Source organism: Hakea prostrata, chromosome 8 (genome assembly GCF_041222555.1).
Source record: "Hakea prostrata isolate BN-2017 chromosome 8, UWA_Hpros_2, whole genome shotgun sequence".
Lineage (NCBI taxonomy): Eukaryota > Viridiplantae > Streptophyta > Magnoliopsida > Proteales > Proteaceae > Hakea > Hakea prostrata.
In genome coordinates, this window is record NC_142607.1 from 3,883,838 (window position 1) to 3,908,033 (window position 24,196).

The 24,196-nt window shown below is 38.4% G+C and overlaps 1 protein-coding gene across 2 annotated transcripts; it reads left to right on the forward strand.

Moving 5' to 3' along the window:
• The first annotated feature begins 1,103 nt into the window (after positions 1–1,103).
• LOC149006349 (uncharacterized) lies at positions 1,104–24,176 on the forward strand. 2 transcript variants are annotated; one of them, XM_089166933.1, is made up of 27 exons: positions 1,104–1,352; positions 1,436–1,658; positions 1,795–1,919; positions 2,200–2,316; positions 2,485–2,631; positions 2,734–3,392; positions 11,293–11,414; positions 11,500–11,591; positions 11,832–12,066; positions 12,180–12,243; positions 12,807–12,955; positions 13,057–13,127; positions 13,230–13,403; positions 13,560–13,631; positions 15,748–15,849; positions 15,935–16,024; positions 18,637–18,712; positions 18,824–18,920; positions 19,007–19,076; positions 19,270–19,449; positions 21,706–21,828; positions 21,913–21,996; positions 22,084–22,268; positions 22,351–22,489; positions 22,600–22,659; positions 23,364–23,468; positions 23,575–24,176. In XM_089166933.1, the coding sequence occupies exons 1-27, from the start codon at positions 1,290–1,292 to the stop codon at positions 23,686–23,688; spliced, it is 3,738 nt and encodes a 1,245-aa protein (XP_089023059.1). In that variant the 5' UTR covers positions 1,104–1,289; the 3' UTR covers positions 23,689–24,176. The 2 variants fall into 2 exon arrangements, with proteins under 2 accessions (XP_089023059.1, XP_089023060.1); XM_089166934.1 differs by having other exon boundaries at positions 1,104–1,321; positions 23,575–24,166.
• Positions 24,177–24,196: the final 20 nt, after the last annotated feature.

A 24,196-nucleotide genomic window follows, 5' to 3' on the forward strand; every position in this document is an offset into this window, starting at 1 on the left:
AAATATATGGATCATATCCCATCCAATTTGTTTACTTATTTACAATAACATTATATATATATATATACTCCTAAAATTTGTAAACTTTTTACGTTGTAATACTTTTTTTTTTTGTGGTAAATACGTTGTAATACTTTAACTATAATGTATGTATATTCTTGAGTTTTTGTTTTTGTTGGTAGAAATATTCTTGAGTTTTTTGGAATTAATTGCCTTTTCTATTTCTATATTAAGAAAATGTTTATGTTTAATCCTACACATTAGATACCAAGTTAATTAATAGGTGTTTCCTATTATTCTTAGTTTACGATAAAAAGACACACAATAACGTTTGTACGTATGATGATGACCGTTTAGTTTACCGCTTGAACGCGCACTCGAGGTGTGGACTGTTTAGGTGAACGCACTTGGCATGCTTCAAGTGAGATCTGATCTAAATCATTTGTTTTGGTTATCGATCAATCAGAGTGATGGAAGTAGATCCATCTAAATCCGAGAAGATCCAATGTTTAGGTTAACATTATTTATCCCCTATAAAGATATATTCAAATCAATACATCCGATCAATATGGACCCTCGAATCGTGCAGCCAAATGATTTGACGACATACATTTAATCTAAATATTGATAAAATAGACCAGGGGCGGAATTCTGGTGAGTCTCATGTCGATCCTACCTTTGTTGTGTAGTTGAGAAGTATAAGGAGAACACATTGTTCTCCCTTGATGAAGAGGTGATCAAGATTTACATCAAGTGGTTCATGATCCGGTTCGACCACGCACATGGTAAATTACTCTTCAAACCGGAGCGGAGTTTACTTATACGCAGTTGCGGTTAGGAAAGCTGCGTTAAGACGCTGAGCGGCGCTGGTCAGAGTGGTCAGAGGTAGAAGATTGAACCTGCCAGGAGAGAGCGAACAAGTGGAGAAGCGAGCTAGTGGCGTAGTTTAGGTGGAACCCAGCGAAACAACTAACCTACGCTGATTACACGTGAATCTCCGTAACATGTAATTGAATTTACGAGCCTCAGAAATCAGAATTAAAATTTAAACCCCACCAATCAGAGTAAAATTTATAAATAATTTATATAGAAAAGGGGAAAAAGAAGAAAAGCACTATTGCTCTCATATCTGCCTATCTGGTATATCCCGTCTCTCTCTCTCTCTGGAACGGAAGAATATAATCCGATCGGCGAAGGAGGGAAGGAAGAAAAGACGAAGCAAATCATGGTATCGACCAGGCGAAGCGGTTCGCTTTCAACTAATACTAGCAAAAGATCTACATCTGCGGATGAGAAACCCTCATCACCGAAGCGACAAAAGGTTTTCGAAACGAAATACAGAACCAAGAAAAGTGATTGATTTTCTTTAAGCTATAGAAGAATTGAATTCGCTTGGTTTTTTTGTTGTTTACCTTTGATTTATTGGAATGTTCAGGTTGAAAACGTTGCGGCAGCTGATAAATCTTCACAGACTTCTGGATCTTCGGATTATTCAAAGGAATTGTGTTCGTCTCCAGCGTCAGACCCTGTCGAATGTATTCCAGTAGACCCTCCGATCTCCAGTAACGGTGCCGGTGAGACTGTGGATTCTGATAAAGTGGTGAAAGGAGAAGATGACAACGTTCCGGCTGCTCCTATAGTATCGCCGATCGCGGAAGGTGAAATTTTGTTTTCCTCATCCCTTTTTGATGGGAATACTTCTTTGCATGCTTGAGTCGGTGTTTTGTTGGCTTTGTTAGGGTAATTTTTTTTTCTTCTTTTTTCTTATCTATCTTTTGGTCTTGTTATTTGAAGGTTCTTCCGCGCTTGTAGTGGACAAGGCAAGAAGTCCGTTCTCTTCGTGGAGCGGCTGTAAAAAGCAGAACTCGAATTCTGAATCTTCGACTCCTTGGTGCAAGCTTCTGTCGCAGTTTTCTCAGGTAATTGCCATTCTTGTTCTGTTTTTTATATGCAAATCCAAAACCATTTTTCTTCTTCTCAGTTTTTAACCCTCTCAAAATTGAATATTGAACGATAATCCTTTGCTTGGTAAAGATTTTCTGTATGTTTTTTGCAGTTCAAGCAAATATGTCAATATACTTTTCATATTTCGGGGGTGGACAGTTATTTGATTTAGCTGCATTTATATCTTTCAGTTTGCATTGTTCTTTCAGTTCCCCTCTTGTTCTTGAGAAAGTAATTATTCATCTGCTGCTGCAGAATCCAGATGTTCCCATTTGTAAACCTGTTTTCAGTATCGGTTCAAACAGAAGCTGCAACTTCTCTGTAAAGGACCAAAACATCAGTGCGAATCTATGCAAGATCAAGCAGACACAGGTATTGTTTGTAGGTTAACTTGTTTACATCTTAAGATGGTCATCCTCTCTTGGGTGTGGTATATATTTCAGAGTGGCTACGTGGGTAACTTTGGTTCCTCGTAACTTATGTATGAACTCTCAATGAGTACATGCGGTATAAGTACTCATTATTTGTGGACATGGGCAGCGTGATGGTCGTGTTGTTGCGGTGCTTGAAAGCACAGGTAGCAAGGGATCTGTGCAAATCAATGGGAAGATTGTCAAGAAGAGCTCCAGCAGTGTCCTGAACTCCGGGGATGAAGTGATATTCAGTTCAGCAGGGAACCATGCCTATGTATCCTTGCGGTTGACTTTACTTAGGTTTACTTATTTGATGGGTTCTTCTCCCTGTTGTTTTGTTTTATTCTTTTGTATGCTTTCCTTAATGTCTGAATAGATTTTCCAGCAACTCACAGCTGAGGCTGCAGTTAAGGGACCTTCTACAGTTGCTCTTACCGAGGCTCAAAACAATTTGGGTAAAGGGTTACACTTTGAAAGGAGGTCTGGGGATCCTTCAGCTGTGACTGGAGCAGCCTCTATACTTGCATCTCTATCAAATCTTAGACCAGATTCATCACTATTGGTCCCTCCAGTGAAAAGTACTATTGAAGGCCAACAGGGTACTGAAATTCCTAGTTCTTCTGTTGCTCAAGAGGGGACTGAAATGGACCTTGATGGTCCAGAGAGGAAAGGTAATTCTGGTCCTGATGCAGGGAGTGATAAAACTGGTGAGGGTGGAACAGCCAACCAAAGCCTTAATGTGGACAATCAAGAATCAGGCATGGGGCCGGAAGTTGTAAAACTTTTGGGGGTGAATGATTCATTAAGGCCTCTCTTGCGGATGTTGGCTGGATCAAGTAGTTGTGACCTGGAATTGAGCAAGAACATCTTTAAACAGGTATTTGAAGAAAGAAAGGAATGGTCGAGAGATTCACAGCCAATGTCAATGCCTGGCGTTTCTTCCAAGTGTGCTGCATTCAAAGAAGATATTCAAGCTAGTATTCTTGATGGAAAAGAATTACAAGTTTCTTTTGATAGTTTCCCTTACTATTTGAGGTATGAATCTAATGCTTGAATATTTTTCTTTCTTGTATGCCAACAGATGGCTGTAAGAATGGAAGTTCTGGTATTCAGTTTTCTACCATCATATTTTGCCACCTATTCTCAACCTGCATATTAGATCTATTATCACTTTGCTGTTTTGAGTATTAACTGCTAGAAAATCCATTTTGAGATGAGCCTAAGCCTGGATTTGTGTCTAATAGCAGTAGATCAGTAGATGAATGGATATCGGGTCAAAATTTGGTCCTTCTAGATGGTTAATCTATTCAAATTGGGAAATACCTGCTTTTAATCCAGTTACTGCCAGCACTAGAACTGCTGATTTCTAGAAATCTAGTTCATGATCACTCTTAATATTGGACTTGTTTCATTTGGTCCTCCTGGATGGTTAATCTATTCGAATTGGGATGTTCCTGCTTTACAGCCTGCACTTGAAATACTGAATTCCAGAAATCTAGTGCATGATCACTTCCAGCCTCGGAATTGTTTACTCGTCGTAGAATTGTCTGAACTGGTCCTATCTTTCTTCATATAGGGTTTAATTGTTCTCATTGGCTGGGCAGACAGATTTAACCACACTGGGACGAGGTCAGAATTTAGGATCTAATGAGGAAAATCAGCAGGCCATTAGGCTTTCTAGTGGGGTGGCTAGGGCTAGGTTTAGGGTTGAGTGCTAGGTGGAGGGAGGGGAAGTTGATTCCAAGAGGGGAGATCTCGGAATTAGGGTTGGGAGATCTAGGAGTTAGGGTTTGGTGACAAGAGGAGGGTTTTATATTTTAGGGTTTTTAGTGGGTGATTAGGGCTGGGTTTGGGACAAAGTGTTAAGGAGGGGGAGGGGGTGAGGAATCCAAAAAGGGGTGAAATTTTTAGGAGAGGTTTGAGAGAGATATAGTTCTAGGGTTTGTGGAAGAAAAGGGGGGATGGATGGGACTGGGGGCTTTTAGGGTTAGTTGCGATTGTATTTTTTTTGGGGGGGGGGGAAGGTTTGGGAAATAAGGACTTCACAATTGAATGCTTGGGGAAGAAGATTAATTGCCAAGGTGCCAATAACTCAGCTGCTGCTAGCTTCTCTTGAGTTAGATGCTCTAGAGCTCACAATCACATCTCCTCTCTGCTGTAATTCCCCTCAATAATTTTTATTCGTTCTGAGAACTGTCTTGGTTACATGAATTTGGCTGTATTTGTAGCCTACATTGAAGGACTCCTACTTGGACCCAACTTTTGAAAGCAAAACAAACAAGGTATTCTGTTTAAAGAAAACTGTTAACTAAATGAAATTGAAAAGTAAAAAATTACTTCTATTTTAAGGAGGACTCCTAACTAGACTAGTACCATTGCATAACTTATGATTGGCTGACTCAAATAATAATAACAAAATAAAAGTAGGACTAGACTCCCAATAAAATTCTGATTCTAACAAGACCAAATTGGACTGGACTACGGCTTGTCCAAAATGAATAAAATATCCTGTTGTTCAAAATTTCCTAGGCTGCTGGCAGAGCCATAAGGTGCTGGGAAGCCTCTCTAGGCCTTTCTTGGGCCTTCCTGGGGTGGCCTTAGGTCCTACATTGCAGACCATTGGACCATAGCCACTGCTATGCCAAGGAAGCTGTTCAAAGAGAGAGGGTAATCCTCTTGAACTGGCACTAGCTTGCGCATTCAAGATTGAGGGGAAGTTCTAATCAGTCAGGACTTCCCTGTTAAGTTGTCCGATTAGAATAGGACTTCTCCTTCGAGTCTTTTAAGTCCTTTTTAGTTATGTTTTTAGTTTCTAAATTGTTTTCCTATTCCTTCTCTGAGTTGGTTCTAGCTTATGTTTTGTAAACCTATAGATACCTTATTGGGGCAGTGAATGAGCTATACTTTCTCAGAGAAAATTATTTCAAACTTCACATGGTATCGGAGCTAGGATCAATTTTTGATCTCTGTTACTCAAGATCTTAGGCTGAATTGATAGTGGTGAAGGATACCTCCAATCTAGATTGCAGCAGGCTTTCTCCTCTAAAAATCCAAATTGCATGCTTGTTTCTTCAAAGTTGCAGGTGACTAGTTCTCCCTTTGGTGACCTAACCTTGTGGCAGATTTGAAGAGAACTTTTCCTGCTGTACCTTAGCAGTTCTTATTCTTTACAAGCTTTTTTTAGGGCTGTAATTAGTATCAGTTCAAGGATCTCTGTATGTAATCCTTTAGCAATTTGTTTTTAGGGCTGCATGCTGAACTGCAGCTAGTATACAGTTAAGATTTATAAGTTTGTAATTTTTTCTCCGTTTCTGCACTAAGTGGCTTAACCTTAAGTGGTGGTTATTTCACCCTAGTTTTTACCCATAATAGTCCTACGTTTGAAACCCTAAAATTATGAAGAAGATGACTACATCAGAATCAACTATGATAGCAGAACCTAAATTAGCTGAAAACCCTTATAAGACTGATTACCAGTCCCTTGTTTCTCCACTTACAATCCTAGACTGTTTAAACATTTAATGTGGTCAAAATCTGCCTACATTACTATCACTATCTGAGGACGACTAGGATAGATTACAGATTTACAGGTACTACTACAAAACCAAAAAACCCTGGATCAGCTCAGGATTATGTCTTACACATGATTCTCTGGTAATAACATTTCTACTTAGATCTATGAAACTAGAATTACATCAAACCTCCCTTCTATTCAAGGGTAGAGCTGGGGGGGGGGGGGGCATGGCCTCCCTTGATTTTCATAAAAATTCACGCATTCTCTTCATTTTTCCCTTGATTTTCTCTTTCCATGTGTGAAATATATTACTTGCCCCCCCCCCCCCCCAAAACCAAATATTAGAAATAAATTTTAAGGAATTGCCAAATCAAAACCTAATTAGAAACATGAATCCTAAACTTTCTCCTAAAATTTCCATCCCTCCTAAGTTTTCTTCTCAAATTTCGATCCCTCCTAATAACAATTTCAACATTAAGTTTTAACTACCTAAAATGCTCTTGGGAAGGTGGTCCGTGTTAATACATTAGCTAGATGTTTGGAATTTCAACCATTGATTTTATAAGATCTAATCATAACCATTGATTTTTTTTTCTATTTAATTTATGAAAATTGATTGTTTTCCCCATATCAGTTAATGGACTTCAACCTATCTTTTTTCCTACAATTTCTTCTCTACCATCTTTCTTTCTTTCTTCTCTCGTTTGAGTCTCTCTCTCTCTCTCTCTCTCTCTTATTTCTTCTTCTACTTCTGCATCTTGTTCTTTAATTTTGTCACTTCTATATTAAGATTTTTCTACCTTTATTGTGCCATTCTTTGTCTTTGATCTTATTTCTTTGATAATTCTTTCTTTCTACTTAATTCTCCTGCTACCTTTTTTCTTTATAAATTTTTTTTCTCAATAATTTACTAATCCTAAATTTATTAACTATTATTCATGATTTTTTAAAGTTTTAAATTTAACAAATCTACTTGTACAATTTTAGTCCTCCTGTTTTATATCAATATATTTTTAATATCTAGTTGTAGTTGTGTTACCTATATTTTTAGTCGTAATAATTTACCTATATTTTAATGTGTGGACCCCATGTCTTAATATGATGAAATAATTGTGAGGTGGGAATGTGAGATCTTGGTGGGTCTCACATGGGCTCCACACAATATGTGTAGTGAAAAGACGTTAGAGATCGCCCGATTGGGAGGTGATCTGGACTCTCATTCTTCGCCCCCCCCATGTTGAATCTAGCTCTGCCCTTGCTTTTATTGGACCATTGCTACTAGCATTTGGACTATTGCCATGGTTTTCAAAGTGGCCACCTAGGCGGTAAGGCAGTTTTTCAACGGCCTTATTTGCCGTTGCTTTGTTGACATGCAATTTTTCAGCCGCTTTTTCGCTTAATTGCTACCGCTTTGTAGCCTTGTGTGCCTTATTGCCACCTAAACGCCAAAGTGATCTTTTTTGACATTTTGTACATAATAATATTTTTTAATTTTTTTTCAATCTTATTTTATTCTTTAAAGCCATATACGAATTTAATAGTTAGTCATTTTGGAATTGGGAATCAATGAATCATTAGATGGACAAGACACTTATACACTATCATTGAGGTATGTAAAAATGTAAATTAGTACTTCCATTTTCATATTGAGATATAGTTTATAGTCATATTTTATGATGCTTGACAAGATGAACATATGTTTTTGTACTTTTTTTTTGATAACCTTTCATAATTGTGATTTTTGAATTTTTTTTTATTATGTATTTTTATTTTTATTTTTATTTTGGATGATTGTGTTTCTTGAATGCTTGTTTAGCTATAGGAAATTTATCAGTTTAAAAGTGGTTGTATTGAAAAAATTTAACCCAATCACTTTGGTTGCCTTATTGCCGCCTAGGCGCCGCTTTGTCGCCTAATCGCCTAGGTGGAGCCCCAACCACATTGGTTGCCTTGCTGCCTTGACCATAGTTGTCAAGGCGGCCTAGGCGTCGCCTAATCATCGCCTCGGCGTCTAGGCTCCTTCAGAGCGCCTCAAATGAGCGTCGCCTTATTTTTAGGCAATAAGGCGTCCGCTTTTTTTCTCTTTCTTTTTTAAATCACGAGAAAGATGCCTAATCGAAGGCATATATTGAAATACTTATTAGATTTCGATTGTAAAGTATCTATTGTTTGAACCTATATGCATATGTATAATGACGCTACATGTGATCAAATGTTAAAATTAAAATAAAAACATACAAAATTGAAAGAGATTAAGTTCTTGACTCAAGTCTCACACTCTCACTCTCACTCTAATCCCTAATCTCTTTCTCTCTTCCTCTCTTCCTCTCTTCTTCTCTTCCATTCCCGCAGCGACACTCCGGCAAGCAATGGTCAGTGACAAGCAGCTTCTTCTCTTCCTTTTTTCTTGCGACTTTTTATTTAGGACCTATTATGTGTGGTTTGTAGTATGTTGGATGACTTGAGGTAGTCTGATATTAGTTTTTTTATTATATAAGATATGATAGATTTAGAGTGAATGAGATGTACACTAAAAATTTCACTTAAAACGCCTCAACCGCCTCAAAAGCGCCTCGGAGGGCGCCTTGTCGACTCATCGCCTCAATTAGCCTAAACCGCCTTGCATCGCCTCGTCGCCGTGACAACTATGGCCTTGACAACCATGACTACTGCTCAGAAGACCTATGGTAAAGTTGGAAATAGGGCCCCAAGTCTATAAACTCTATGAACAAGTTCATGAGACCAAACAAAAGGGGACTCTCAATACAACAAAACCCCTAGTGGCTAGTGCGTTATGGCAGCAGTTTGACCATAACAACACATTCTAGCCAAATAATGTTGATGATATTGCAGCCTGTAGGAATCACCTTGATGAGACCTGGGTATATGATATCCTAATTGGACTTAATGTTGAGTATGATCCTGTTTGGCTTCAGATTCTTAGTCGGGATATCTATCCTACCTTAGAGGAATCATGTGCCTTTTTCCACACTAGAGATTGTCATCATGCTACAATGCTTCCTTCCTGTGCACTGGATAGGTCCGCCATTCAGACACAGATTGGATGGTACAGAGACATGAAAGGAAGTTATTAAATGCGGAAACTATGGTACACAATGACATACAATAGTTGGAAACTGCACCGGAAGCCCATAGGCTTTGAAGCAAAAGGAAAGGTAGGATGTGGAAGGAATAAGGGAAAGACTCAGGCAAATCAAATTGAAGCTTACTCTACACCTTTGACTAACACACTTTTAAAGCTCTCCAATGAGGAAATGGTAGCTCTCTGTAGATAACTACGAGCTATCCCCACTACCACTACCATATCTACAACTGCCTCTGCTACCTCTGGTAATCATTAAGCCCACTTAGGTACTTCTGACTTTCTCTAAGGGAAAGACTTGGCAAATCAAATTGAAGCTTACTCTACACCTTTGACTAGCATGCTCTTAATGCTCTGCAATGAGGAAATGCTAGCTCTCTGTTGATAACTACAAGCTACCCCCACTACCACTACCATATCTACAACTGCCTCTGCTACCTCTGGTTATCATTAAGCCCACTTAGGTACTTCTGACTTTTCCTTTTGTGCTTTGACTGTATCTACTTCCTGGATTATCGACTTTGGAGCTAGATCACATGACTGGTCGTTCCACAGAATTCCATCAGTACACTCCATTATTAGGAAAAAACACAGTATGTGTGGCAAATGGATTGGTTTCCTTCACTTTTGGGGAAGGAACTGTTTCCTATCCGTTCACCTTGACCCTTTCTTTTGTCTTGCATATTCCTGCATTTTCTACTAATCGCTGATCTATTAGTAGCTGAACTATGGATCTAAGCTAGAAAGTTATTTCCCCCACTCTCATTGTGTTTTACAAGTCCTGGTGGCAGAGAGGACAATTAGACATGGTAAAGCACAAAATGGTCTCTACTTGCTTGGCAGTGTGTCTCCTCCCATTGCTGCAACTTCTTCACCAACACCACAATCCACTCAGTCTCCTCAAATATTCACCTTCTCCATCAGACTTGGTCCTTCTGTGGTTAAAACCCTATTTTCTCTTTTGTCCAGACTTGGTTATGCGTTGTTGTAAAAATATATATTTTTTGGTGAAGTGTGTAGTTTTGCTAAACTAACATGCTTTGCCTATTCCCTATCTGATTGTAAAAGTGATCATCGCGTTGATTAAGTTCATTTTGATACATGTGGTCCTACTCGTTATTTAAATGTGTGTAGCAAATATGCTAGTTATTTGAATAGATGTAAGTATACCGGTTACTTAAAGAGATGGATAGACTATCCAAGGCTTTCCAATCAACTTGCTTTGCTTTTCAAGCTTGGATGATCTCAATGCTAGATTGCTTCATTATCCTCAATACACTGTTGTTTCCAAGTTTACCCTCACAGCACTGCACTTTTCTCTTTTTGGCTAATGAAGGTTTTTGGACCTTCAGCCTGACTAGTCCCAGGCATGCACGTATGCCCTGAATGCACGTGTGCCAGATCCTATGAGAACCATAGTAGCTGTGACATTGGCCCCAAGGGGATGAGGGAAATCGAACTCTGGACACATGTTGACATGCTTTGTCCTATCACAGCCCTCACATCTGATATTTGATTGTTTCCTGTCTTATATATGGGACTAATAATTATTATGGTTGTCATCCTTTGCTGCTTTCCTTTATTGAGTGCTGCATTGATTTAGGAATTACTTCATTGCCATTACTTTTGTAAAGTGTACCTTTACTCTCTTCAGTGGGCCAAATTGATCACGATTGGTGTCCCAGTTTCCATAACCACTCTCCACAATTAGGGTATGTTTGAGTAAAGAATGATGTCAAAGAGTTTTTGTGCTGTAGAGCAGTGCATATGGGATGAGTCCCAAGCCTGATTTTTTTTCTCTTCTTCAGCATAGAAGATACATCTCATATTTCTTCCTTAACAATGCAGCTGCTTCCTTTATCTCAGTTCTGATCTCAAATTCAAGGCTGCTGGCGTCTGGCTTCCAGAATCTGTATATTCGGATTGTATCACTATCCACAGTTCTAGAGCCGTAGTAGCACTTTCCTTCTAAATTCTCATATTTCTTTTGGAATTATCTGTTGTCTCATTGTCTTAATGATTCCGTAGACACCTTTGGTCTTGGAAGTTGATGCATTTCATCTGTATGTAAATCTCACAGTTTCTAGATGTCATGTGCATTTTCTATCTTCAATCTCTGATGTCTGCAAATACTATCTTGTGTATTGATCTGCCATATGTGTTAACGTGGGTGGCACATTGAAGTTCTCTATGGCCTATAACAACCTCAGTGAAATGCTGAAGATGGCCAACTCGGATTCCTGTACTGTATGAATAATGCATGATTGCTAATAGTTCATGGCATGTCTTTGACCGGTGTCCTATGACTTTTGTGACAGTGAGAACACCAAAAATGTCTTGGTTAGTGCAGTATTTATACACCTGAGACGAAAGGAATATGCAAAATATACCACTGAACTGCCTACTGTGAGCCCCAGAATTTTGCTATCTGGTCCTGCAGGTGAGTCAAGAAAATCTCCTGGTCTTCCTACAGGGTTTTGTTACCTTAGTTTCCTACATATTTTTTTATCTGTTTACTTTTGCAGGCTCTGAGATATATCAGGAAATGTTGTCAAAGGCACTCGCCAATCACTTTGGGGCTAGATTGCTTATATTTGATAGTCATTCTTTTATTGGGGTGAGAAATATGGAACTTTCAAACCTAATTCTATGATACTGGAACTGTTCTTATATGTTGTTTTGGAATTTGGAGTTTTTGAACTCATTAATTTGTCCTGGATTTTGCCAAGATTATGTTTCTGTTCTTATTGTTGTGGACTTGTAGTTAAACAATGCTACTACTGCTGTAACCATATTTAGTGGGAATTGGGAAGCCAATTGATTGTAAAGAGAATTATAAAAAGTAAATTTGTTGTAGGTTCTGTCTTCGAAGGAAGTGGAGCTTCTGAAAGATGGATTACGAGCAGAAAAATCATGTGTCTGTTCAAAGCCCCGTCCAGGGCAGGCAGATAAAACTGTTACTCCTCCTGGTGGTGATTCAGATGTACCAAGTCCTGCAGATGTGCCTTGTGCTATGGATTCTCAACCAAAGCAAGAAACAAACACCACGCCTGCATCCTCTGGGACATCTAAGAATCATCTTTTCAAGATGGGTATGCCATCTTATAGCTCTTTAGAAAGGATTTCATCATGTTTTGCTTCTGTGTCTTTTAATATACCTTGGTTTGACCTTAGCTGTATTTACTTCTGACTATGAAACATTCAGGTGACAGAGTGAGATTTGTGGGTGTCCCTGGCAATATGTACCAGACAACCTCAACTCCTTCAAGGTATGTAGTGTATGTCATTGACATGGCAGTGAATTGTCTTGATTCAGCTGTATTTTTAATTCCTCAGTGACTGTAGATTATTTTTATGATTTTCAGTTTAGTTGATAAATAAAGTGGATGGTTAATGTGTTCTTTTATGGTTGTTCGCCTTTCAAAAGTTCCGTTACCACATGATACTCATGCTATGTTAAATTTACAGTGTTTTAATAGGTTCAAAAAATCACTAGTGTTTTTGCTTAACAAGCTTTCGTATGGTCCCCATATGAAGGTTTCCTATTGCCTTTAGCTTAGAAGGCCTAGGTAAACACCCCCACCCCCCCCCCCCCCCCCAAAAAAAAAAAAAAAAAAAAAAAAGCTGTGTGTGTGTGGCAACACTCTTTTTCTTATATTATTGTTCTCTGGAGCTGATAAAAGCATGTTTTGAATATTTTGATGCTTTAACAATTAATATCATGAATTTACTGCTTCACAGGCTCTTTAGATCTCCTGTTCATTACTCTTCAATCTTTTTATATCACTAACTCACTGTCTAATTTTGTTACATCCTTTGCAACTATATACAGGGGCCCAACATATGGATTTCGTGGAAAAGTTCTCTTGCCTTTTGAAGAGAATACGTCGTCCAAGATTGGTGTGAGGTTTGATAAGCCTATTCCTGAAGGTGTTGACCTTGGAGGCTTATGTGAAGGAAGTCACGGGTTCTTTTGCAATGGTGATGTCGTGGTCCTGTGTTCATTTTCCACTAGCTATAATATATGGCTTTAAGTATTGCGTACTTAGCTGTTGAATCTTTTTTTTTCTTCTTCTAAATAGTCAATGATCTCCGTCCGGAGGCCCCAGGTGCAGAGGATTTGGACAAGCTACTCCTCAATACGTTGTTTGAGGTAGCTATTTTTGTTATTATGAACTAAATATGCATGTCCCAGAGCTAGCAATTCTATGCTATGTGAATTGGTTTTGCTTCTAAATTCATTTATAATTCTCAGGTTGTATCCAGTGAAAGCAGAAACTCTCCTTTCATTTTGTTTATGAAAGATGTTGAGAAGTCTATTGTGGCAAATTCGGAATCGTATTCAGCGTTTAAGAGCCGGCTGGAAAAGCTAACTGATAATGTTGTTGTCATTGGCTCACACACGCAAACTGATAATCGTAAAGAAAAGGTGAAAATTTATTTCCCATGGATTCGGTACTTTGGCTTTTGGGAATTCCTTTAGATCTCTTTGTTGATCTTAATTGTGATTCACCCCTTCTCTTTTTCCTTCTGTTATTGCTATTTGAAAAATTATTTCCTTGAGCATTATGTTGTTTTTTTGCAGTCACATCCTGGAGGTCTTCTTTTCACAAAATTTGGGAGCAACCAGACTGCCCTGCTTGATTTTGCATTCCCGGTAAAAAGTCTACCGCCAATTCTTCTGACTTTGTAGTTAGTTTATTGTTCAGAGTTTGCTTTGGAGAGTATGGGTTTTGGTTTCTTTTTGTGCTTAATTTCTACTGATTCTGTTTAGCTTTTTCCATTTGATCTTATGGTGATTGATTTTCAAGTACGCCTTTTCTTTGGGCTCTCTGTTTTCCTCCATACTATTAGCAGTTTCTAATTTTGATCAATCATCAGAATTGCAATGGGCAACTCCTATGTCTTAGAAGTTTTCCTACTAACGTAATATTATTGTTGTTCTTAAAGATGCACATTTGATGTGGCCTTTGGATGTAAAGTAACTATGAGGGAAATTTTATAGAAAGAGTGATCTCCTATGTCTTCTATACTCTCCGACACCCAAATATGAGTGTGTTACAGAAAAATATTGCACCTTGCCCTCATCAGTCATCAGTTGAATTGGTCACTGAATGCTTTTTTACAAATATAACTTGAGAAAAGAATCAGCGTATATTCAGTGCACACCACCCTGTAAGCTTGTATTAGAAACTTTATCGAGTGCTGTTTTATCTTTGATTCCCCTTCCTGTTGGATACCCAAAAAAAAGCAGGTTAAATTATCTGGTGAAGTTGTTGTCAATTGTCTTCTAGGATTTGATGACTAGATGTTTATTTTATTTGGCCTAGTTTTAGGCCAGTAGGATTCAAGGACTAGATGTTCAATGGTTGCCCAGGCGATGAGGTAATTCTTAAATGCCTTGGTGACTGATCACTGTATTCTGTAAGGCATCCAGACAGAAAATTGGGTGAACAAGTCAAAAGAAAAAGCAAATGGGGGAGAAAGAACATAGAGGATGGAAAAATGGTGAGAAGTAGAACTAGCAGCTGCCCCTTGAGTTGAAAAGATTGTTATGGCAGCCACTTCCAGCAGAGTCCACCACTGTCAAGAAGAAGAAGACCCTTTCTTAGTTATAAGTAAAAAGAAAAGAATTAATTATGTTACGCATAAGTCCACCTGTAAATTAAAGCTACTATGATTTGAGGTTTTTATTTTTTTAATTTTCTTAGTAGTGTTAAAGATGCGCTGCACAGCATATCTCAATACAAATGAGGAATTGATTCGGTCTTACCAGTGTACTTGGACTCCGGGAATGGCATTCCTCTAGGCATCAGGTGGACAATTGAGAATGTTCTGGATGAAAACATACATCACATAAAGGAGGGCCTCAGAGGGGGAAAAAAGAAGACAAACCCAAAAACTATGCAAAGAAGGCATATAAAGTTGACCTGACATAACAAGAAGCAATAATGCCAAAACATATCCTGGGCCTACCAGGCTGTTGCCAAACAAGGTCAACTATCTTAGTGGCCAATCTCATCTTTGACATGAATAGGGAGCTCATAGAATGCATTATATACTCGGCATGCATAATGAGGTCAAAGAACTACCAAAGTGAACCATTTAGTTCAACATCCACCTAGTACCATTAGCTGAGTGCCAAACAGGAGTTGTTCTACCTGAATGTCAAACAGAAAAACTTAGGCCTCACCAGCCCCCTTTGCCCCATAGTTACATGGTGTTTCCATTATTGATCCATCCGTATGTATCATTGATAACCATTTCAACCACCAATACAGGGCATCTGTATTGCCAAGTGTGCACCCCCAAAAGTTTAACTCCAGAAAAGCTTCTTAGTTTTTGCTTCTGAATTTTGTGCGGTAAGAAGTGCAACAAATGCAAATTTGAAACTTGGAGTCAATGAATACTCTTTCAATGTGTTACATCATCATTATTATTATTATTATTATTATTATTATTTATTTATTGTTTTTATTATTTTTTTTTAATATTCTTAAACTCCCTAATCATCTTCAGAGCCTGTCCTATCCCTTATGGTATTTATGATGAAGACATTATTGAGCTTCAAAGCATAGTTGTGATGGCATCTGGTGGCAACCCACGGTGTTTGAGGGGATCCTGGACGTATAGGCAATGACGAGATTGTACTTACCCGGGCATCCATGGCACCTGGGTGCCTAGGAGTCGCCTTGACAAGCTATGCTTCGGAGTGAATAAGCTAAAAAATATCTCTCTGTTTATACCTAATACCATTTTATTTGGTTTCTCAGGACAGTTTTGGGCGACTGCATGATAGAGGCAAAGAAGTCCCTAAAACAACAAAGCTATTGACAAAGCTTTTCCCGAATAAAGTCACGATACATGTGCCCCAGGTCTGTGATGTGAATTCTTAGTTTTTCGTTTAATGTTACTTTGTTTTACTTCATGTTGCATCTGATGGAAGCTTAATCAATGTAGGATGAGGGTGTCCTCCTGGACTGGAGAAATCAATTGGATCGAGATGTTGAAACTCTTAAAGCAAAGGGAAATTTGAGTCACCTTCGTTCTGTAAGCAATTTCTCTTTCTCAACCATTATTTATTAAGATTACCAGTTTCTTCCCCCCTCTTTTAAATGTACTTTTAACATGAGATTACCGGAGATCATTCTTGTTGGGTAGTGCAGAAGGGCAGATATCACCAGTAGTATGATTAACTGTTTAAAATATTTCAAACCATAGCAAGAAAAATGGGGTTTGCCAGTTTTACAAAATTACCAGAGTGGATAGTACCAGGGGTTCCTCAAATATCATACTTGATGCTATCCACAAAAAGATCATACCTTGCTGAATGGTTAGGTCTAGAGCACTAGTTTAACCCACCACATTGCCATCCCTAGTTTCATTATGATCCACGTTGTCAGCACCATGTATGTAGCTAAGATATCCTGATTTCTTTGTCTATCCTCTTTCCTCCTTACTTTCATTTTCTGTTGTCCACTTTACGTTGCACTTTTTGATGTGAAACCCAATTTTAGGGTTAGGGTTTGTTGATGATTTCCCTAAAATTAAAGGTTGACCAGAATCTTCCAGCAAAGAAGTCTAGGAATGTATGAGATGTTTGGGGAGATCTAAGAATTTACGGGAAGGCCCTAGAGACAAGTTAGGAATGTTGACAAGTGGCCCAAGGGATGGTTGGAAACTTGGAGATACCCAAGAATAATATGGGATGTAACAAATATGGGATGGATAATATTATTAGATGGAGATCCAACTATAGAGGTTATGGGTTTAACAAAACTAGATGGGATGGAAGGGAAAAGGTTTGAGGTTTAATAGAGTCTCTATGGATTGATCTTGGATGCCTAATATTATTCCTAGGGTTTGTAGAAAGAAGGCTAATTAATTGGATCAATATGGGCTGACTCTTGGAAAGGGAAAAAAGTCTTTCCATCTCCTTGCTCTTCCTCTTCTTTTCTTTTCTTTTTCTTTTTCTTTTTATTTTTTATTTTTTTGGGTTCTGTTTTTCCGTTGCCGCAAGGAAGAGGAGACAAAGAGAGGGTGCTAAGAGGTTTAGAGAGGGAAGGGGGTATCGTAGGTATGGGAGGGGGCTGGGGATACCTGTGCAGAACAGGGGAGGCTGGGGAAGGGCCTTGTGAGGGTTAGGGGAGGTGAGGCAGGGGCTGGGGGATGCTGCAAGGGGGTGGGGGAGGCTTGAGATGGTAGGAAGAAGGGAGAAGGGGCTGGAGTTGCTTCACTTGGAAAATTCTTGAGTGCTTGCTGGAATTTCTGGAAGAAAAGTGCTAGACAGTGTTTGCTAATCTTTGAAGGACTTGATTCAAAGTCTGCTGTGGCTCCCTCAAACAGGAACTAGGGTTCTTAACTCAATGACTCTTATTCAAATAATCAGACATAACTTTACAAAGGAGTAGGCTAATTTATAGCCTACTAAAAGACTCTAAACCTAAGTTGGACTCCTTTATAGATTAGGGTCCCATTTCATTCAATCACAACCATTATATAAGGACTCTAATTGACACATGCTGAAACTAGCATCCTAACTAACTAAAGACTCTTTAAGTGGTACATGCTGAATTCTATTCAACTAAAGACTCTAATTGACATATGCCTACAGACTTACATGCTGAAATTGAAACTTAAGACACATGTTGACATTAGAGGATTTATTAATCTAAGGGGGGAAAAAGGACAAAATTGCTCCTCTATGATTTGGCCAGCCTAGGGAGGCTTCCCTTATTTGTGGGTTTTGGGCCCAACTTAGGGTTTCGACCAGAGGGTGGGGGTTCAACCCTGTTCACTTCACTTTTCTCATCTAATTTTATCATTTCTATTCTTCATTCTTCTTCTTTGTTTATGTCTCAATTTTCTCTACCCTGTATGAAGGACTCATGCAGCCTACCCCATCTAGTTTGGAACTTGGGATAACTATTTTTTCCCGCTATGTTCGAGTGTGACGAGTGACTCAAATGAGTTTTTGTTAGGATGGTGCTAGGATTCATAAAAGGAAAAAAGGCACCTACGGTATATGTTTTTTTTTGTTTAGATCGTATCTTGCCTCTGGGAACACATTGTAACGTACTTTCAAGTTTTAAATGGTGGAACCGTAAAAAAGACTTACTTTTGGAAATACCCTCTGCACCTGCATCACACCTTTTGTTTACAGTTTTTATTTATGAAGAGGAAAACTTTTATTGATGGATAGAAACTCTAGCAAGTATGGGCTTGTAGAGTGTCTTCAATTGAGAAGGTATACTAGGTACATGGTTCTGAAATTCATTGGCTCAAATATCAATAATGAAGTCTGTGCTGGAAAATTGAGTTGATTTACAAATTCGGTTGAGGAAAGCAGAAGCCTTTTTGTGAGGAAAACTTAATCCTCAGCTTTGCCAGGTTTTGCTTTCTACGTGTCTTGATTGTTTACGATATAGGCTTTTTTCCTATGATCCTGCTTGTTGTAACTCGTTGGGCTTCTAGATTGTGGGGGAGAGGATTTTTTTGGGGGGGGGGGGGTGGAGGAATTTGGTATGAGTCGTGTTTTATTTTATCTTTACTTTCTCCTCTCCTCTCTCTCTTGTTCTGGGTTTGGTTGTGCTCTCTCTCCTGCTAATGTTTTTTTTAATGACAATGAAAGAATATTGTTCACTGTTTTTTATTATGTACAGGTCTTGAATCGCAGTGGGTTGGAGTGCGACGGACTTGAGACATTATGTATTAAGGACCAAGCGCTGACACATGAAAGTATGTGCTGATCTTTATAATTTGCAATATTGAAACTGTTCTTTTATGGCATTTTGCTCAGGAGTCTGCATGTGGTTATATTCCAACCATGTTTTGGCGTTCTTTTTCCAGGTGCGGAGAAGGTTGTTGGGTGGGCTTTAAGTCATCATCTAATGCAGCATTCTGAAGCTGACCAAGAAGATGCAAAGCTTGTTTTATCCTGTGAGAGGTATTATCATCTTTCTGAATGTTACTTGTTGTACAAATATATGCTTATAGGTATACAATTGTGTTCTAATGTTGCAATTCTGGCAGTATCCAGAATGGTATTGGAGTCCTACAGGCTATACAGAATGAGTCTAAAAGCTTGAAGAAGTCTCTAAAGGTAGTCTTATAATTTCTTAATTCTTGGTTACAATATATTTTATAGTTTAGCCAGGTAACAATGTCAGTGTTCCTGTATAGCTTTAATAAATTTTTCACAGTTGGAAGTAGCTTGAAAAATTTTCATGTTTCTTTCTTTATTTATGTAATGACTGCTTATCATATTCTAATATGGATGTCATGGAAATCCTCAGGATGTTGCAACTGAGAATGAATTCGAGAAGAGGCTCCTGGCTGACGTTATTCCACCTAGTGATATTGGTGTAACATTTGATGACATTGGAGCTCTTGAAAATGTCAAGGATACATTGAAGGAGCTGGTGATGCTTCCTTTGCAGAGGCCTGAACTGTTTTGCAAGGGACAACTCACAAAGGTTTTGCTCATTTATCTATCATTAACTTTTGAACATGAACATGAACAGTTATTTATTCATATTATATATATATATATATTTATTTATTTATTTATTTTTTGGAGCATGCTACAACTGTTGAATTTTATGTCGATATGAGTGGTAATTTATTTTCTATCCTGCCATAGTTGTGTTTATGCTGTCACAAATACTTGATTAGATTTCTTTTGAGGTAGTAGTTGTTCATGCTAATTGAATATTAAATCAAATTTAGGAACCTTTTACCAACTTACGGTCCTGACAAATTAAAGGTTGTCCAAGTCCGACTGAAGTGGCCAGGAGTTTAATTGTAGTCGGTAACAGGTCCTGTTGTTCATTTATCCAAATACTCCATTGATTTATATGGATATGAACTGCAGTTGGTTGTTGGTTGAAAGGGCAAAACCAGGTTGAGATTCTAATGCAGAGCCTGAGGTGGTCTGCTGAGGTGGGCTGCACTGAGAAAGAGTTAGGAGGATAAGAGGGAGAAGGAGAAGGGGGACAATCACACACTCTCACGCTGGATTTCTTTACAAAGCTTCTTCATTAATCAATAATAACTCAAGACTTAAAACTTAAAGCTGAGAATCATTGTTGTCAAAGTGTCCGCCTAGGCAGTTTCTGAACCACCTTATTTCCAACAGTTTTTTTGAGGTGCATATTTTTCGCCACTTTATCGCCTAGGTGCTATCGCCTTGTGTGCCGTATTGCTGCCCAGGCGCTAAAGCAGTCATTTTTTTTGACACTTTGTACCCTTTTTTTTTTGAATTCTTTTTTAAACATCAAATTTCATCCTATAAAGCCTTATATGAATTTAATAGTTATTCATTTTGGATTCGGGATCAATGAATCATTAAATGGTGAATGATTTGGAAATCGGAATAACGTGATCCATTAATTTATCGTGTTCGGTCAAAAAGGTGGTGAAAGAGGGACATCAAATTTCGATTCATAGTTATATGTTATGATGTTTGATGATATGAACTCATGTTTGTGTGTTTTTGGGATGATCTTTCATATTTATGATTCTTGAATGTTTCTTTAGCTTATAATAGAAATTTATCAGTTTAAAAAGTAGGTATTGAAAAAATTTGCCCCAAGCGCTTTGGTCACCGTATTGTCACCTTGGCGCTGCTGTCCCCAACTGCTTTTATCGCCTTTACATCCATGCTGAGAATCCTGATACAGTTATATAATAAATAGACAATAAGCATTATCTCAAACATAGAAATTTCTCTGGAACAGGAACTAACTGAAATAGGAAACTGTTACACTAGGCTAACGCTGAGAAAAGGAAACAACTGATAAGATACTCTACATATAATCTACCCAAATAATTATAATACTTAAAATAAAGTAATACAAATACAAATATTTTACTAATTACAGCCTCGTCCAGGCCAGAAATCTTGTTTAGGCCTAGCCCTTGGTTTGGGTTCCAAAAGTGGCTCATGTGATTCAGCCAAGCCAAGGCCACTGCATCAGATTCTCGAGATCTCGCCCCCCCTTCTTTTCTTCTGTTTGATGTTTCAGTGGGAAAAATGGCCAAAGTTGGCCCCAAAACTTCAGAAGAAGTGTGTTTTAGGGTTACTAAACATACTTAAGACTTCAAATTGTAAAATAAGAAATAGAAGTTGGACACCCAGTTTTATACGTTGGGTTTGCACCCTTGGTTGGTAATATATGTTGAATTCTTATGCAATATTTGCACATACACATTGTTTGGTTGGTATAAAACACAGTAAGAAAATGGAACAAGTAAACTATGCAATAACGTATGGAGACACATAATATTGAATAGTTAAGGACTTAAAAGTAAATACTAAAAAATGTTGATAATGCTTCCATGTCCCAATAATACAATATTGAGGGTGCAATATCTATTGATATGAACTGTGGCTAACTAGATGCACTATGGTCTGACGCAACCAACGTACATTGAGATCTTGTAAGAGAACATGTCTTGACCAGGTCAAGATTCTCAATTTTTCTTAGATCTTGGTGAGTTTTAGAACTATGGGCCTAGTAATAACTGGTAATAGTTAGGGTGCTTATGGTTCAGGCTATGGAGTAGTTTAGCCTGAACTTAAATGTTAGGGCTAGCTTACTCAAAATTCAACAAATGCTGGGTACAGAAACAATTCATGTGGATAAACTTTTAAAGCTTGTGTATGCTTAGTTTTGTATACGATCATATCAGACTTGGATTAATTCAGATGTAATCTGTTCTATATGCAGCCTTGCAAGGGTATACTTCTATTTGGTCCTCCAGGAACAGGGAAGACAATGCTTGCAAAAGCTGTTGCCACAGAAGCTGGTGCCAACTTCATTAATATCTCAATGTCTAGCATCACATCTAAGGTTACTAATGCTAAGATGATATTGGTATTATAATCCTGTATTGAGGTGTGATATGTACTTATCTTGTCATTCTTTGTATGGCAGTGGTTCGGTGAGGGTGAGAAGTATGTGAAAGCTGTCTTCTCACTAGCAAGTAAAATTGCTCCTAGTGTTGTATTTGTTGACGAGGTAGAGTTTTACATCTCTGCGTTTCAGTTTACTGTCTGGGTGTTGGGTTTACAGTAGCCACATATTCTTTTCTGGTTCTTTGTATAGGTTGACAGCATGCTGGGCCGAAGAGAAAACCCTGGAGAACATGAGGCCATGCGTAAGATGAAAAATGAATTTATGGTGAATTGGGATGGGTTGCGGACAAAAGATAAGGAACGAGTTTTGGTGCTTGCTGCTACAAATAGGCCTTTTGACCTTGATGAGGCTGTTATTAGAAGGCTTCCTCGCAGGTAACCAGTTATACTTACTAACCCTGAGTTTTTCTCAAGTAGCACCATCAAGTTTCTCTAATAATTATTTGCTTCTTTGCAGATTGATGGTAAATTTGCCTGATGCTCCAAATAGAGCAAAGATTCTAAAAGTGATACTGGCAAAGGAAGATTTGTCTCCAGATATTGATTTTGATGCAATTGCAAGTATGACAGATGGCTATTCTGGAAGTGACCTCAAGGTTGTTTCAAGTCTTTACTGCTGTTCTCGGACAATTAATGGAAAATTTCTCACTTGGTGTGGTGTGTGGAATATCTGCTCACTCTTCTTGTACTTGATTTTGTGTTACAGAATCTCTGTGTAACTGCTGCACATTGTCCGATTAGGGAGATTTTGGAGAAGGAAAAGAAGGTTAGTTTTTTTTTCCCTGTAAACTTGGTAAACACCCCCCCCCCCCCAAGGCAACCCCAATCCCAAAAAAAAGGGTAAAAAAAACCGTGGGGCAAGAAAAAATAATAAAGCCCGAAGAATTCCAAAAGTCAATGAAGAAGAAGAGGAAAAATCAATGCAATTGATTTCATAGTTGACCTGCCCTAAGCTGTGCATGTCTTTCCTCATTACTGCTCCCATGGTTATTGCCCCTGGATCTTAGCTCTTTCAATATGAATGAGAGAAGTCCTCATTGGGTGTGGCCATGCCACCTTAAATGACTCTCATAGTTTATTGCTTATTGGAGCTACTGCCAGAATCATTATGTACTTTATCCTCTTCAATTTTGTGACATCCATCCCAACGTTTTCAATACACTAAGTTAAATCTATGTGATGCTCTTAACTACTGAACATTCGATGTTATAAATGATACATCATAACCCATTGTATGACTGTTATAATGCATTGAAAGCTTGATCTGGATTCTGGACTGTGCAATTAGGTTAAATGATCCTCGAAACCATGATCTTATTTGCTTACCTGTTGGAGGAAAATAAAACATAATCTGTTCTAGTCCTTTTTGCTTTCTTATTCCACCTCATGGGGCTTTTATTTCTCCGAACAAGTGGCTTCACATGTAAAAACTCTTTTGTGCTTTGATCTGATTATGTGAGTGGTTCACAGGAGTGCGCTGCAGCTCTGGCAGAAGGTAGACCCCCTCCATCCCTGAGTGTGAGTGCTGACATCCGGCCTTTGAACATGGAGGATTTTAGATATGCACATGAACAGGTATGAAATCCAGTATGATACGTATTCTCCAAAAAAGGTGAACTGGATTTAGGGGGATTTACTGATTTTTGATGTCCAAAAATATTGCTCTTCTCTTGGAAAACAGGTGTGTGCTAGTGTGTCGTCAGAGTCTGTTAACATGAGTGAGCTGCTACAGTGGAATGAACTCTATGGAGAAGGGGGCTCAAGAAGGAAAAGGGCTCTCAGCTACTTCATGTGAAGGCATAAAAATGTACAAAGGTTCTTCATTTCTTCTCTTTCAATTATATACCATGAAGCACAAAGTCATGCGTTGTTGATGCTCTCTCAAGGCTGCTGCTGCTGCTGCTGACCTAGCGGTTTGATGGATTGGAACTGCGTGGAGGGTGAGTTGTGGTTAGCTGGACCAAGCTTAAAAGGGGGCATGTTTTGTATAATATGAATTATTACTCAATTAGATATAATTTAATGCATAGATAGCATCAATTTAAGTTAAATCGTTGTTAGTTGATTGTTCGTGGTTTCTCTATTCAAGGAGTTAAGGCTTCTTGGGTCTTGGCTTGACTTGTTAGGCCCCTTTTGTTTCATTATTATTATTATTATTATTATTATTCAGAGAGTAAGGCTTCTAAGGTCTTGGGATAAGTCGTTAGGTCTCTGTTGTTTCTGCACGCCCCAATTAGGCAACATCAACCTCCCCACCCACCCCCGCTAAACACGAACTTGTTCAAGAGCTTCAAGTCTTGTCA

Coding starts and splice junctions, on each gene's coding strand:
- LOC149006349 (XM_089166934.1), top strand. CDS start 1,226: ATGGTATCGACCAGGCGAAGCGGTTCGCTTTCAACTAATACTAGCAAA. Junction 11,415..11,499: donor TTTGCTATCTGGTCCTGCAG/GTGAGTCAAGAA, acceptor TTACTTTTGCAG/GCTCTGAGATATATCAGGAA. Junction 11,592..11,831: donor ATAGTCATTCTTTTATTGGG/GTGAGAAATATG, acceptor AATTTGTTGTAG/GTTCTGTCTTCGAAGGAAGT.